The sequence below is a fragment of the Apteryx rowi genome, unplaced genomic scaffold (genome assembly GCF_003343035.1).
Source record: "Apteryx rowi isolate R43461 unplaced genomic scaffold, aptRow1 scaffold_172, whole genome shotgun sequence".
In the NCBI taxonomy this organism is placed as follows: Eukaryota; Metazoa; Chordata; class Aves; order Apterygiformes; family Apterygidae; genus Apteryx; species Apteryx rowi.
The window spans coordinates 567,123-583,028 of NW_020447997.1; the positions used below are offsets into that span (position 1 = coordinate 567,123).

The 15,906-nt window shown below is 38.4% G+C and overlaps 3 protein-coding genes across 15 annotated transcripts in view; 1 reads left to right on the forward strand and 2 right to left on the reverse strand.

The window, feature by feature from the left end:
* Positions 1-263, reverse strand: part of CCPG1 (cell cycle progression 1) — a 38,838-nt gene extending 38,575 nt beyond the window's left edge. For 7 of the 13 annotated variants that reach the window (XM_026060838.1, XM_026060841.1, XM_026060840.1 and 4 more), the window contains exon 1: positions 154-259. The gene's annotated coding sequence lies outside the window, so the exon portion shown is untranslated. Of the gene's footprint in view, positions 1-153 lie in introns of all 13 variants that reach the window. The other 6 variants (XM_026060844.1, XM_026060846.1, XM_026060847.1 and 3 more) reach the window with 3 other exon arrangements.
* A 180-nt stretch (positions 264-443) lies between these two features.
* On the forward strand, positions 444-2,119 carry CUNH15orf65 (chromosome unknown C15orf65 homolog). The gene is made up of 2 exons (XM_026060904.1): positions 444-518; positions 1,472-2,119. The coding sequence occupies exon 2, from the start codon at positions 1,478-1,480 to the stop codon at positions 1,829-1,831; it is 354 nt and encodes a 117-aa protein (XP_025916689.1). The 5' UTR covers positions 444-518; positions 1,472-1,477; the 3' UTR covers positions 1,832-2,119.
* Positions 2,120-4,335: 2,216 nt separating this feature from the next.
* DNAAF4 (dynein axonemal assembly factor 4) lies at positions 4,336-13,308 on the reverse strand. The gene is made up of 9 exons (XM_026060905.1): positions 13,169-13,308; positions 12,470-12,617; positions 11,581-11,714; positions 10,022-10,262; positions 9,119-9,264; positions 8,423-8,532; positions 7,561-7,714; positions 6,309-6,414; positions 4,336-4,720 (listed from the first exon to the last, which is right to left on the reverse strand). Exons 1-9 carry the CDS (start codon positions 13,289-13,291, stop codon positions 4,611-4,613), a joined length of 1,272 nt encoding a protein of 423 aa, XP_025916690.1. The 5' UTR covers positions 13,292-13,308; the 3' UTR covers positions 4,336-4,610.
* Positions 13,309-15,906: the final 2,598 nt, after the last annotated feature.

Consider the following 15,906-nt stretch of genomic DNA (forward strand, 5'->3'; position numbering starts at 1 on the left):
GGCGCCCCCGGCCCCCCTCAGCGCCGCGGCGCAGCTCTCCCCGCCAGGGGCTCCTCGGGAGGACAGCGCTCTGCGGGCAGCCCCGGGAGGGGGAGGCGGCGGCCGCCCCCCGCTGGGAGCCGGCCCCGGGGCCCGGGCTGCGCCGCCACCTACCTCAGCGCGGCCCCCAGCGGGGCTCGGGACGGACGAGGGGCGCCGCCGGCTCCAGCCTCCAGTGACGCCGTCTCAAAACAACACCGGCCCGCCGGCGCCTGCGCACCGCGCCGCCGCCCCGCGGCACCCTGGAGAGCGTAGTCCGCGCCCCGCGTCCGCCCGCCGGCCCGCGCCCGCCGCGAACTACAACAACCAGGGTGCACCGCGGCGGGCGTCCGGCGGCCCCCGCTGCTATGGCAACGCCGCGCCGCAGGTGCCGGGCGGGACCGGAGAGGGGCGAGGGCAGCGGGACTGCCCGGCGGGGGGAGCTGCAACGCTTGGAGGACGCGCGCGGCAAGGGGGCCCTTTTCGGCTCCAGCTCCACGGTAACGGGGCCCCACCGGGGCAGGGGAAGGGGCCTGGCAGCCGGGACCAGAACTACGTGCTTCTGTCCCGGACGGGTGGGAAACCACCCTGAGGAGCTGCGCGTTAGCTGCTCGGGGAAGCTTCCCGGGGCAGGAGCGCCGGGGGGCCCCGCCAGGGGTCCAGTATTGATTCAAAAAATAAACAGGGAAAAACAGGCCTCATTAATAAACCAAATAAAGGAACAGTCCGATTTTTTTTTTTTTTTTTTTTCTTAAGAGTTTTATCTAAGCAAGTCATTTAAATGTTTTTTTTTTTACATGATAGAGAAACAAGGAAAAAAATATTCCTTGAACACCTAAAGAGCAGCAGGTTCAGACTGGCTTGCTCAGCAAAACTGAGGCAACTTATTCAGTGCAGTCTTACGATAATGCTCATCAATATAACATTAGAGCACTTTCCATTAATATAGTAAGATTTATCTGTCATGTTGATGCTTTCCCTACAGGGAAAAAAAGAAATACATGTATGTGAACACAAGCTAGGAGAGGCTGTAATTTGAAGATTTGTTTAGGGTGTTTTTTTAGCATACATATTGCTATGTATTAGAAAAGGAAAGTTCAAAACCAAAACAAAACCACCCACAAACCACCCTTACTACATCCTTTTCTTAGCTGTATTTTTATTATCCTTACTAATTATTTATACCAAAAATGATATTTTTACACTCAAGATTATCACTAAAGCAGAAAATGCAAATCTACTTTTGTTACCATATTTCAGTCTCATTATTAGTCCATTTATCACTGTCCACTGCTTACTAAATAAGGGCAAAAGTTAGTGTTACAGTTCCCGACTCTCCACTCTGCATCTATTTCAATACACATCTTGAGCAACAGTTTGACCACAAACATTTAGCAAATTTGAAAAGTTTTACCATCATTTGAAAGCCTGACTGAATCCATCTCTTCACTAGGAAGAGATGACTTCTGCTGAGAAGCTGCCATCAAGTTCCAACACTGAGATAAAACAACCTCCTCATCTGCCTCTCTGCGCAAATCCTGGAAATCCTGTGTTTTCCTGTATGCTGGACCCCAAAACACTCACAACCAATAGTTTTTTGACAAAGCCTCAGATTTTATTGTTTAAAACAACCTCAAGTGAGTATGGTGCTATACCACCTACCTCACAGATGGTACCTTGTACTTACCATCCAAAGGATCAGACATTTTCAACCCATTTACTCACCTGTGGGTCATTTAGAAATAGCAATTTAAACACTGCCCTTGACAGAAGTAGGGTATGTGACTACCCAAATTTGCAGCACACTCTGTAAAAATGCATCTCTGTCATTTTTGTATGTGTTTATTTAAAGACTAGGCACTTAACCTTAGGAAAACAAATTTCAATTTATTTCAGTCATTCCGGGACTAACCTGTCAATATATGATTCAGTTTGGTTTTGTTGGTCCAAGTACGATGTATCCAGCAGGATGCAGTCCGTTGGATAATACCCTTGTCTGAATCAGACCTAAACCCATAAAAATAAAACTCCTGAAACTAGAATGATAAATGTGTAACTAATTTATAGAAAGTGTTAAGTGCCAGAGAAATTGACCTAAAGGCTTGCTTAATTAAAGTATTTTCTGGTTTAAAAACTATGCCAGTCTCCACGTTTCTATATCGCAAGGCACAAATATCAACATCATGCATATGACTGATATGCTATACACACCATCAACTGAAGTGTTGAAGTCAGAAGCTTTATAATAACCATTTGCTCCCCATACAATCAGATGAGACAGGTAGGCATTATTCATCCCAGCAAACACATTTGCCACTCTAACCTTAAAAGATGACACTTTCTATTTCATAGCTGCCACTTCCAAATTAACAGCTGAAAATTAACTATCGAACTCCATTATATCCAGCACTGTATTAAAGCTTTGAAAGTATCATAATACCTTGGGGCAATTTTCTTTCCTGTTCCACTCACTTCACACTGAATGGTGTTGCAAAGCAAATGGGAATCATTCACACAACCCCCAGCTAAAAGTTCTCCTTGAAGAAGAGGGTGTCCATGAAACGTGGAGCCATTCTAACCAATTCCAGTTTGCTCTTCTTCCTAACGTGTGGGCCAAGGAAAGAAAGAGGCTGTAGAAAAAGGTGCCTGTCTACATCCAAAATAGTCTTTAGGGGCCATAACCAATAGCTACAATATAAATAGCCAATACAGATATATACTGATTGTTCTAACAGGCTCTGGAACCAAAACAGAGAATCAGGAACCTATTAGCAGCTTCTGCTTCTTTGCATTTTCTTATCTCCACTTCCCCTCACTAGTGTATGGAAGAAAATAGTCATATTTTAGTAAGTATAACATTACACTCAACTGAGGCACTAAAGCTCCTGTATTGCCCCCCTACCAGCTGCCACAAATTAAGTATTTTCACCTCATTCCATTGCAATGCAGTAGGTATCTGCAGAAAAGGAGGAACAGCAGCTATCCTACCCACTTCTGCCTCATCTCAGCACTCCTCTTAAGGCTCTAGGTGAAGTAGCTGGAGGCAGCATCTGCAACTTTCTTACTGTACCAAAAGTATAAAAATTGCAGAGGGTAACTTAAGTCTGCATAATAAATATTTTCTTCTAAACAGAAACTTGAGCGTTGTAAATGGTATTCAGGAAACAAATTGAAGTGGAAAATTCAGAAGTCCACAAAAACTGCTACTGAAAAGAACGTATTTGAAATACTCACGATTTGGATAAAACATGTAGATAACAAAACCGTTTCAAGCCCAGTGTTACAGGTTGTCGTAAATAAAAATACTAAAGTATTTATAAACAATACCATTCTATATTACATTCTTTCACTACCCAAAATAGGTGCACAGGTGCACAACTTCAAAACACACTATCATGCTTCATTTTGTTTCACAACACTTGTAACCTGACCAGGGTGCTCCTTTTCGAAAACCTTTAATTGCATCAGTTTTCCTAAGATACTGGTCAATGTCAACAGAGTACAGATTAAAATAGTAGCTCAGGAAATATATATTCTTATATAGTTACCAATGTTTTTGATTTAGAATAGCTACATTGTAAGATTACTAATTGTACTAGGATGGAAAAAAGTAAGTCATATCATATTCATTGATAAGACAATTACCTCAGTATTAATTTACCATTACACTGCAATACAACACTACAGATTTGCAGTTTTTCCAATAAACTTGTTTGGTCAGCCCAATAAAAAATTTCAAAATGACTATAAATATTTAATGTACATTACTTACTGCTAAAAAGAATGTTCTGCACTGCATAACATCTACCTCTAACCTCCCAGGCTTAGATTTTCCAAACTGGATGCGTGAATTGGAACATCTCAATACAATGTTTTAGTTTCAGATGTGCCAAACAGTACAGACACTAAGAAAAGAGGACAGCACAAAAAAAAAAAGGGGGGGGGTGGCTTTCAGTCTTCTGTAGGAATTATGAGTGCTTAATAGGCATAAAAATTCAGACTGTTTATATAATACCAAATTTTACAACATCCAAGTCTGAGAGACTTCTAAGCAGATATATTTTGGAATATTTCCTATTGCAAATCCATATAAAATGTCAGTACTATATGAAATAAGTTTAGAAATTTCATATTTCACAACAGATATTTTCACTAGTATCCACGACCACATAACCATTTCAGTTTTGGTGGAGAAAGAAAGATAAGAAGTTAACAGTGTTGACCATAGGTAGCTACTGAAGTTGTTTGAAAATCCATTGTTTAGATTCAGTAGATATTTTCAGACAAATATTTTGTTTAGTTATGAGTAATTTTTAATTAAGTCCAAAAAGTATGCTTTATTATTCAGATGACCCAATCTTTCATAGAAAGTAAATACATGACAAGTTTGGACCAAAATGCTATAAAATGTATCCAAAAATCTCTCTTACACTACTATACTTTCCAAAAACTATAATGCATATATCTAATCTTTTACCAGTTTTGTAGCTGTTCTGAGTGTAACAGCAAAATGTCTTGTTAACAACGTACTGGGCAGAATGTGAACCAAAACTCCTTCTCCTCAAAATTTCTTACTTTTTTTTTTTTTCTTTTTATGAGTCTCGCAATGTTCCTTGAATTATGTGTCGAATCTTCTCAGCATCTTTTTGTATGATTTTATTTTTAGGATCAATCTTGAGAGCTGCTTCATAATCCTGGAGACCTAGTATAGATGCATTAAAAAGAACGTCAGTCAAAGCAGCAATACGTGATCCTCTTCAGCAACTAACTGGAAATAACAGCTACCTAGTTATATGCATAATAAGTATTGCTCTTGAATTTTAGATAATGCTATTGAGTACAATGGAATCAGAACAACATTATGCTTAACTTTGTCAGTAAATATTTTATTTATATTATTTTTAAACATTTTAGTGGAAACATTACACTCTACTACATAAACATTTTCAGTTACTGAAACATGAAAACAGAGCCTTTTCACACATATATATACACATGGTGGTCAACTAACTGCTTTCTTTGGGTTAAAGACTTTTCACAGTCTACGGCTTCTACCTGCAGATAATCTTGCAATTTTTGAAGGTATACCATTTGGTTAATAAATACAGAAATGAGCACTGCAGTCCAGTCAAGCAGATTCTATACCAGAATCACAGTCTAAATTAAAGCATAAACATACTCGACATTTACCATACATGCATTCTGCAGGAAACAGAAAAAATTAAAGACAGAATGAAAGTGCATGGAAACAAGAACAAATACATGAATTGTGAATACTATAGCTTATGAAAACATGTAAGAACAGGAAGGAACATCACATAAGATCGTGTTCATTTTTTTTATAAGGTTTTCACAAGCAAATGAAGCTGTAAGGGCATGGCAAAGGGATTCAGAGGTAGAAAAAGATGAGAGGAGTTAGAAAAATATTAGTATTTCAACAGTGACATTTTGAATATTATTCTCTTCCTGTTATCATCTTACATTTCTAACTTTGCCTTGCAAAACCAAACTTACACTGCTAGATAACTCAGTAGGGATACTGTTAATTCAGATATGTTCACACAGATTACATTTTGCTCATGAATACAGATTTCATGTATAGGTTTATAATGATATGTTACTGAGCTCTTCACAACTAAATACTTCTGAAATATTTAAGAGGAAAAATACTATTTTTTTTTAGTAAATATGTTCTATAGTTGCTAATACTGTAAATATAAAACAAATCTCAAAACCAATACAATTTGCTTCATGAACAGCAAAACTATTGCAACCTAGTTTCACATCAGCTTGTATCCTACATTTGAACGCTCCCCAATGTAAAAAAACTCATCTCCCACACGTATCTTTCTCTGACCTCTCATTCATTGCTCAGTAACACCAACATCTCTTTTCCTTGGCTACCAAGTTGTTTTGTTCAAAAGGTTGATCACTGCCTGTTATGCATACAAAGACCAACTACCCAACCGACCAAAGACAGGACACACAATTCACTAAAGCCATTTCCTCATTTTCCTCAGTTTTCCTAAAACTTAAAAAAAAAATTTCAAGTGGGATTGAAATTAGCCAATAAATTAAAATAAAAAATTAAGGTCAGTCATATAAAGGTTCATAATGAACAGAGACACAGATTGTGTAGGCCTCCTTTAGTGTTCCTCCTGAAAAAATAAAGGTGTGAGCAGTCTTACTGAACTTACCAGAATTATTTGCATATGTCATCCTAAATACATGCATAAGTGTTCACAAGTGCATAAATAAATGCATAAGCATTCACAAATTCAGGATCTTACCTTCAGCATATAATTCTAGCTGACAAAATGCTGTTCCACGTCTCACATATGCTTTCACTCGAGCGTTCTCATTATCAGGAACAGGTGGCATCAGCAATTCTAATGCCTTTACAAATGAAAATGCCCAAAATATTTATAGTCAGATTCCCTATATTCTGGCTTTTCTCATTTATATATACACTCTCGCCTAAAAAATACTTCTCAGATTTAACTATGTAGCCTGTGAATCTAGTCACTAAGATTTGTATCTGTCACCCTGAAGCTGCAATTTTATAAATATAATGTCACTGCCTTGGCTAAAAACTGGCACATACCATGTTAGTGTTATTTACAATCAACTAATTTATTCTATTTTCAAATATGAGAGTACCTACTACACTACAAACAAAGTATTTAAAAAGTGCATGTGTTGTAGCACTTTTTACTAGAAAAAAGTTTCAAGCCTCAAGTAATTTTCACACAGTTTTCTTCAAGTTATTCAGGTACCATTTGAGACCACTCTACTCTGTCATTCCACAAATAATGGTTGCTAAAACATAGAGATGATCCAGCCTTTCTTAAAAAAAACACATTTGTTTGGTTGTTTGGGGTGGGGGGGAGGGCGAGGGGGAAGAAGTTAGGTATCTTCCTCATAACTACCACCTTTTTTCTTTCCTCCCACCAAATGAAGAACAATACAACATACGAGGAAAAACTTCTTCACTGTGAGGGTGACAGAGCACTGGAACAGGTTGCCCAGAGAGGTTGTGGAGTCTCCTTCTCTGGAGATATTCAAACCCGCCTGGATGCAATCCTGTGCAATGTGCTCTAGGTGACCCTGCTTGAGCAGGGGGGTTGGACTAGATGATCTCCAGAGGTCCCTTCCAACCTCAACCACTCTGTGATTCTGTGATATTACAAAATGTATTTGGGTATATGCTGTATTTTTTCTGCTGCAAGTAGTCTTCTTTTCAAGTGTAGATATTCCTACAATATTTTTCCCATGAAGAAATTGGTACTGCATCAACATACCTCCGTTGAGCTCCAATGTGTCAGAACATTTATTTTAATACAGTTCTGAAATTTCATTAGTCAAGCACTTAATGTCAAATTTTAATCTTTCACCATGGCTTCATTATCTCCATTTTGAATTTAAAATTTTGAATTTAAAAGCTATTTAGTGATCTGCTTGAAACAGAAACTACCCATTGCTATAATAGATCATAAACATGTATAAGATGACAGTCTGAAAACCTGTATGATATATTTATACCTTAGAGGAATCTTCAATGGCTTTGTGTAAATTTCTCAGTTTAAGGTGGCAAGCAGCACGATTCAGATACAATACTGGAAGCTTATTGTTTAGCCGGACTGCAAGGTTATATGCATTTACAGCTGCAAGATAGTTTCCTGTTGCAAACATTTTGCTAAGTGTATAACAAAAAGTAAAACATGCATTTTAAACAAGGTGCAACATCACCAAATGAATATTTACTTATTGTTAATATTAACAATTCATTTGTTAATTTAAAATTTAAGCAGTTTTTCATTAAAAAATGGTCATTTATAACCTTTTCAACATAGAGGAAATTCAGTTAAATTTAATGCTGACAACATAGCATATAGATATCCAACTTGACAAAAAGAAAAGTCATTGCTTAAAAGCAATGAAGAATAGCAAAAGGAGGACACAGGACTGGCGTTAAAGCTATACATGTCTGATTATGATTGCCTAATCTAACCTTTTTGTATGACACGGCTATATAAACATACCAATATTTGTATCAAATTCCTGAAGTTTGTTTTAAACAGATGTTTAATCTCTCAATTGCAAAAAAAAAAAAAAAAGTGACAGGAAATCTGCTTAGGTATAATCTTCCACTAATTAACTGTCTCAGTATTAAAATGTGCATCGTGTGCTTACAATGAATTTGTCCATCATGAGCTTCACCAGTTGGATCTCATGACTCTCTATCAACTTAAACCCTACACACAATCAATAAATTCTCCCCTATGTAGGCATTCATCACCTGTGTCTAGGATAAATAGAAAAATCTCTTAACCGAACAACAGCCACACACTATGTAACTAATAAATTTGATTTTAAATGCATCTTCAAGTGGAGTTTAACTCACTTTCCTTTGTCCTTTAACCAATCTGGATTCTTTTCCTCTTCTTTTAAATCTTCCAGCTCAGATAAATCAGCATTTATTGCTCTTCGAGCTTCTGCTTGCTTATTTAGCCACTGTAAGTATACAATATGAATGTATTACTTCTGCAGGAAAATTTAAATCCAAAAAAGTATTTTGCTTTCATCTGTTCATTCACTCCTACCAAAATAATTCTCTTTACTACATATTTTTGGACAGAGATATGAAAAGTTCCAAGTTTCACCAAATATTTTATTATTGTGAGTGAAATAAGGTTACTGCATAGCCAATACATTTTTGTTTGCTTGTTTGTTTTGGAACTTCCAAAAGTGACTGTTTGTGTTCATCCAGTAGAATTCAGCAGAAATAACTGTGAACTTCTTCTAAAAAAGACAGAACTTAAAGAAGCTTAAAGACAAGAATAAAGAAATTTCAAAACTTGTACCTAATGGAATTCAACTAATATTGCAATTTTTTTCCAAAAAAAACCCCCAAAACATAAGAATATGCAATTTATTATTCTGCACAATCAAAAGCTTGGTAAAAATAATTTAGATATAAAATCATTTCTTTAAATAGTAATTTAAATAAGACTGCCTTCCTTGGAAGATGGAAATATTGCAAAACTTCCATCTTGGATGATAGTGAAAGCACCACACTAAACCAGAGAACAACCCTTACCTCTTCCTCTTCTGCTACCCGAGATTCACGTAGAGCTGTAGGAAAAACCCGTGATGTAAAGTTGATTTTAATTGTACGAGCAGATCGAGGTGCTGGTAACTGTTCTTCCTTTAAATTCTCTGAAAACATACTATCGGACCCAGGACCTGCAAAGAGAATTAGAGTACTAGAAATGAAAAATAAAGCAAAAGTTTTTGGTTTTTTTTTCCAATTTTTCTATCAAATTCCTAAGTACACCTAATTTAGCATTCTGCACATTAGAAATAAACCTCAAGCTGTTGCTTGAGAACAAGTTCAGACTTGTTCTTTTGAAGGAAAGGTTCTTAAAAGGTTTGTTCTTACTGTATTATACAACCTATTTACTGGCTACATTATCTGTCACAAGTGAACTAAAATTCCTGTGACATCAACATCTCTGGCACTTGTGGTGGGCCAAGTTCGACAGCTAAAACTAACCTTACCAAAACAAACAAAAAAACCCACAAAAATGAATACTTTTCTGCTGGTTTAGCTTCCTGAACCAGCTCTCTGTGTACCAAGATAAGGGCTAGAGAGAGCAAAAGGAGACTTCTTTATGTGGCAACTTGTAGATAGTTCAGATGTAACATGAACTTCACCTTCAGAGAGACTGCATTACACTGTTAGAAACACCGTCTGCCTTACTTTTCTAAAGCTTGGAACAAAACCTGCCCTCATATTTCCAACAACTTAAAAGGGAGCTAAGAACTCACATGCCTTAGCTCAATAAAGAGACAGAAAATAAAGACACAAAAATAACCCCAAACTAAAAGAATTTGTTCAGTATGGTATGTGGAGACAAAGATAAATGATGAACTAGGAACATCCAGGAATAAAGTTATATCATGCTTTGAAGAATGACAAAATATACTCCAGCAACACAACCTTTAGTAGGTTTGACTCTGGTCTTAGAAGTTCCTTCATTAGGAATCCTAGGTTTGTTTATTTTTTCCTTTTTCCTCTCCTTTAATTTTTCTGCTTCTTGATGAAGTTCCTCTTCTCTTTGTATCCTCTTTTGTCTCTCAATATCTGTTTGCTGATTTTTCCATAACTCCAATTCCCTAGTGACCTTTTGCCGCTCCTGTTCTTTCAGATCTTCAATTCTTTTTCTTTCTGCTTCTTCTAGCTGTTTGTAGGATAAAACTGAGATAGTAACATCTGATAATAATAAGAGAACTGAGTAAAAGATACCATTATTTCCCAGTTTCATATGCCAAACCCAGCGTAATCATTAATGCAATGATACAAGCAAAGTTATTAAAGATGCTGAAAAATGAATGGGAAAGTAAAGAATTTCGAGTAGCTATGTTTTAACTATTTTACCACCACTACTATTGATATGATTTAGAAATATTCAGAAATAAAGTTTTACTTGCATTTTAAAGAATGATAACATATACTCCATCAATAAAACCTTCAGTAGGTTTTTCTGTCACCTTAGAAGTTCCTTCATTCCAGTTCAACACACAAAGTATGCTGTTCACATAGCTCCTTTATTCTGCGAGAAATACTTTTTTTTAACCTACTTGCCTACTTTACCTACTTTATCATACTTGATATTAAAGCTCTTCCTGCCTTTGATTCATGCAATAGTTCCAGCAAAAATTATTATGATTACTTTACTAAGGGACCTAACAAAAACCTTCTAAGAGGTCCTAATCACTGGTGATACTGGAAGATCACACTGTACTGTTCAAGAGCAAGAGTATTGCTTCAAAATCCTAGCCATATTCCAGCTCAGGATCTTTGGAATATACAGAACTGTAAAATATATAGCTTCATTTTAACACACTATTTGTTATTTCCCCTCTTCTTTTTTAAGATCTTACTACATACGTAGAACAGCTACCACCCTTCTACTGACAAAAATCAATAGCTGAATTTCATTCCTGGTCAAAATAATTCTGCATATGCAATCTTAGAAGCTCGTTGTTTACTTCTAAATTTTTTTTAAACACAAATGAAATGACCAGACTTTTTATATATATGAAAATTTTTTCTGGGGGGGGAAAAAAAAGGAAGTGTCTTAAAAAATACATAAAATGCAGAAGAACTAAACATCACACAAAAAGGTAGTAATAACAGGTCCAGTGTAACAAATAACAATGAATAAATAAGATTTTTAAAGTCAATATATATTTCAGTGACAAATGATTGAACACCTGCACTACTGCAAATGCCACAAAAGTTTAAGTTTTGCCAAATTATTGTACTCTCCTTTCAACTGACAAAAATCTGAGCTCCTCACCAAAAATTTTCATTGGCATTACTAATGAAAAAGTGACAACTGCCAAGTATCCTTTGGTATCATTCTCATAAATACATTTTAAATACAAAGAAGAAAGATTCTCCACTACTGTAATAAAGATGAGTATCAAACATCTGCCAAATTAGCTGGCAACTGCTCACATTTGCACATCTGGTAGAGGTCCTTGTAAGCTTACCTTCATCGTGGCCTCCAAAGCATATTTTTTATGTTCCTGTTTTGTAACTTTTTTTGCTTCTGCCTCTTCTTTTGCCTTTTCATGGGCTTTTAGAACAGCATTCTCTCTTAAATATTGCAGTTTCTCCTTGTTAGCTGGGAACAAAACAAAACAAAAAAGCTAGTAATTTAGGTCTGAAGTTCTATTGTCATGTACCACGTTCATAAAGAAGTCCAAGTTATTTCATCTGAGAAAGGGCAACAAAACATGGCTCAAATTCCACAAAGCGGTCTCTATCAAGCCCACCTCTGAAAAAGAAAACCAGGATTTACTTAAACACAAAACATGCTCACCAGAACCAGTGGATGTTTTGTATTCAGCTGTTTTCCTCTACTTTCCAATTTTAACAATGAACAACGTGGTTTAACTTTGCAGAGATCCAGCAGCAGAAATTTCACAGTTTGTTATGGTTTTCAAGGTTACAGCAGAGAACTGTTTCCCCCCTCCACAATGGGCTTTTCCGGTAATTTAGATCTCTTCTCAGCACTTCAGCAAAAAAACACAACAGTGACCCCCAAAAGTTAGTTTTTGAAGGTGAATGTGAAACTGGTAAGACTACAAATATCACCTGCAATTTTCTTGAAGTGGTGGCAGGCAACTCGGAATGAGTGGAGTATGATACAAGATCCTCAACTAACACCATGCTTTTCAGTGACAGATTAGAGTTCATAAACTTTCTGAAATTTACTGATATGACACATGCAAAGCCATCTGTGTAGGTAAAGGTAGTACTTTTTGTAGATCAAATAATGTAATTAGAAAAGCAGAGAATTTCCAAACACTTCAGAAAAAGAGTTTTGACAGTTTGGGTTCTTTATACATAACTTACTTCTCACAAAAGAGAACTTACCATTTTCGATCATTAGTGAATCCCACATGGCTATTTCTTTTTTATACAAAGTGAAGAAAATGACTCCATTTCCAATCTTTGCTGTGCTATTTGTGTCATCAATAGGAGCATGTAGAATGGCTTCAAATAAGAAGGGAGGGATGCTTACCTATAAAAATAACAAATGTGTACTAATACTAAAAGTTTCTATTACATATCAAGTAAATATTCAAAATGTTCAGTATATGCAGTAAACCTCAAGAAACAAATGCTACTAACAAAACCGTAATTTGCTTAGTATGCAGTATGGAGACCATATATTTTATTACACCAAGTAAGAGATGGAAAAAATTGTTCTTCAGAAGCAGTAGACTTCAAATTTTGAATTATTATTCATAGTTTAATCAGATGTGGATAATTCAGACCAGTTATGACAGAAAAGGCAGTCAGTAGCTGCCGAGTAGAGTGTTTGTAAGGAGAAGACTGGTGATAAAGCGACCGTCTCCAGTGTGATAGGTATTTAACAGCCTGCAGCACACAAAGAGAGAAGACGATGCCAGAGATTATAAAATTGGCGGTGCTGCCATGGCGTGTTGAGCGTGTGCTTTTTAGCGGGGCTATAAACTAACGCCAAGGCACCGCCCCGCGGAGGCGAGGGAAGGGCGAGGGCCGCGGAGCGAGCCGGGGGCCGAGCGGCAAGGCGGGCCGCGGCCGCCCCACCTTGAGGTACTGGTCGGTGCAGAAGATGTTGGCCGGGGTGGCCCGAACGCCCCGCAGCGGCAGCGAGAGGTACACGGCCGAGTCGGTCTGCCGCCAGCTGTAGTCCCGCAGCCACACCGGCATGGCGGCGGCGGTCGCTAGGGGCGCTCCGCCGGCGTTGCTAGGGGATGAGGGAGCGCTTCCGCTGCTCTCCGAGAGCACTTCCGGGCTCCGCAGCGCCGCGCCCTCGACAGCCGGTCGCCGGGTCCCCAGGGCCTCGTCCAATGGGGCCCCAGGAGAGCGCGGGGCGCGGTGCAGGCTGGGAGTTGTGGTCCGCCGGGGCGGACTAGCGAGTCCCGCCGGGAGGGCCCCGGCCGCTGCCCAAGAAACAGCACTAAAACGGGCGGCGGAAGGAAACGGGGGCAACGAAAGGCGCGCAGGGAAGGGGAGAGCCGCGCGCTCAGGCCCGCTGCAGCGGCGGGGCGGCCCGGCGGCTTCCCGGGGCCCCCGGAGCCGCCTGAGGGCCGCCTGCGCCGGGCCCTGCCGCAGAGCCGGCGCCTTGCTGACGGCTCACCGAGTCCTGAGGGAGAACAGTGCTGTTCGAGCTCTGACTGACTGCCTGGAGATGGAGGCCATCCAAGACAGCACGAGGGAAGCATTCTTCACTTTTGAAGTCCTGTAGACGGCTTAAAACAATAAAAACCATCCATGGGGCTCAAAATAACAGTGCTGATGTGAAAGAAGCTGTAAGTTTATATAAGCAAGATTAGCTGACAAAATCCTGCTATAGATGCTGATCCATTTACTTACCAAAGACACGAAGCAACGCACACGGTTCTGGTTTTCATCACTCACACCTAAACAGAGTAGGAAGGAATGCAACTCTTATTATCCAAGCACATTTCCATAAAAAAACCAGACTGTTATTAGTTTGAGAATTTCTGGTAAAAACTATCAAAAGCTGAGTACTGATTTAGCAATACACTGAAACTACCAGATGTCCCCTAAATAATTAGGTCATCCTTGCAACTCCACGCTATTGCCTTACAGAGTTCTGTCTGTTTCCTTGTCCTTATCACAAACTCCAGAGGTAATTTGCACATTGTTGCTCAACCTTTCTCAAACAAACAATAACAATATATTTGCCAAAATAAAGTCTAGGGTATAGAAGCAAGCATTTCAGGGGAATGTCGGTCAAAAGGCAAGCCAAACACATCTGGATAAATATTCGGGTATGCTCAAGTTCCCCAAAAGTATACAATTACTTGGAACTATTTGAAAAAAATCCAAAAGAACCAGAAAGTCTTGTCTTCCCCTTCTTTTTTCTAATGTGGCCAAGAGAGATTAACATTGCACACATCAGTTAAGACTTCTGATTTATCATTTAAGATTTATGTTATAACATAAAGATTTCATGTTTTAATAGCTATATTCCAAAGCAATGTTCAAGTGGTAGTGGTTACTAAGAGCTAACTACCGCTGTTCATTGCTGCAACATATAAATAGGTATCACAGAGATTTAAAACTTTCAGAGCAAGAAATGCATCCTAATTGATATGATCTCTTGATTATTCTCCACCCTCATTCACCAAGATCAATATCATCAGTTGCTTGCATGGACTGGAATCTCAGATCTGAATTAAATTCCTCATTCCAAGAACATTCAAAGGCATAAGGGAAAAAAGATTTAACTGAAAGGCAAAGTGCCTTTTATTATTTTATTTTAACTTGCATAATACAGAACTTCTGACTAATGGCACATCTGCAGCACTGAACAGGAGCCTTGCTTTCAAGTTCGGTGGAAGAAGATGAGACTTCTTTTTGTTTCTAGTTCTGTACCTAGACTTAAACAAGATGTCCTCATAAGCAGACAGATTTCAGTCTGAGAAACAGGGGAGGCAGGGGGAAATTAAAGGCTGAGGAAAGATTCTCCATGTGAAGACCAGCCTCTTCTTGTTTTAAAGAGAACACAAGACAGGCTTATTTAATATCTCTTAGTTGTTGTATTGAGAGACAATGAACTTGACACAAGTTGAGGAAAGGATGAAACGATGAACTTCTAAACATCCTTTCTGTGCCATTCTGGATTTTACAGACCTCAGTCTCCACTCTAAGAGATGGCTTTTTTCTAGAAAGAGTCTTAGTTTACTTAATGATTTCTTTTACATAACGTTATCTTCCTTGCCACCTCTGAATCCTTCCAGTTCTACTATATTAAGATTGGAGAGGCTAAAACTGCACACAGTTAAAATCCTGCTTCCCTTTTTCCTAGATGAAGTAATGGAAGAGCATTTTGTTTTTGAATCAGGGTGTTAAATAGCAGCACTGGCTAGAATGATTATAATGTAATAGTAACTCAAAATTCCCTACTAGTCCAGAATGTAGCTGTAGTCACCCAGAATGTATCCTTCAGTTTTGGAGAGTTCATTCACAGACAATAAGGAGTCTTACATCTGTTGAATGCTGTCTTCTGCTTAGGCTATCAAGGTGTTGTTTTAGTTTAATCAGTGAGAAAGTACTACACAGAAGCAGCTTATTACTTATTCCTGACAGAAAGAACACACTGTATATACAACACAGGCCATAATTATGGTTACCTATATTTTGTTCTTGAGTTACAGATAATAGCTCCAGTACCTAAGAAAAAAAAATGTCTGTTTTCTTAAGAGCTAGATCTCCAATGCAAAAATTACATATTTCACTTGGAGAATACTTACAGTAAATGTCACTATCAAATTTCTAAGTTAATGTAGCAGATT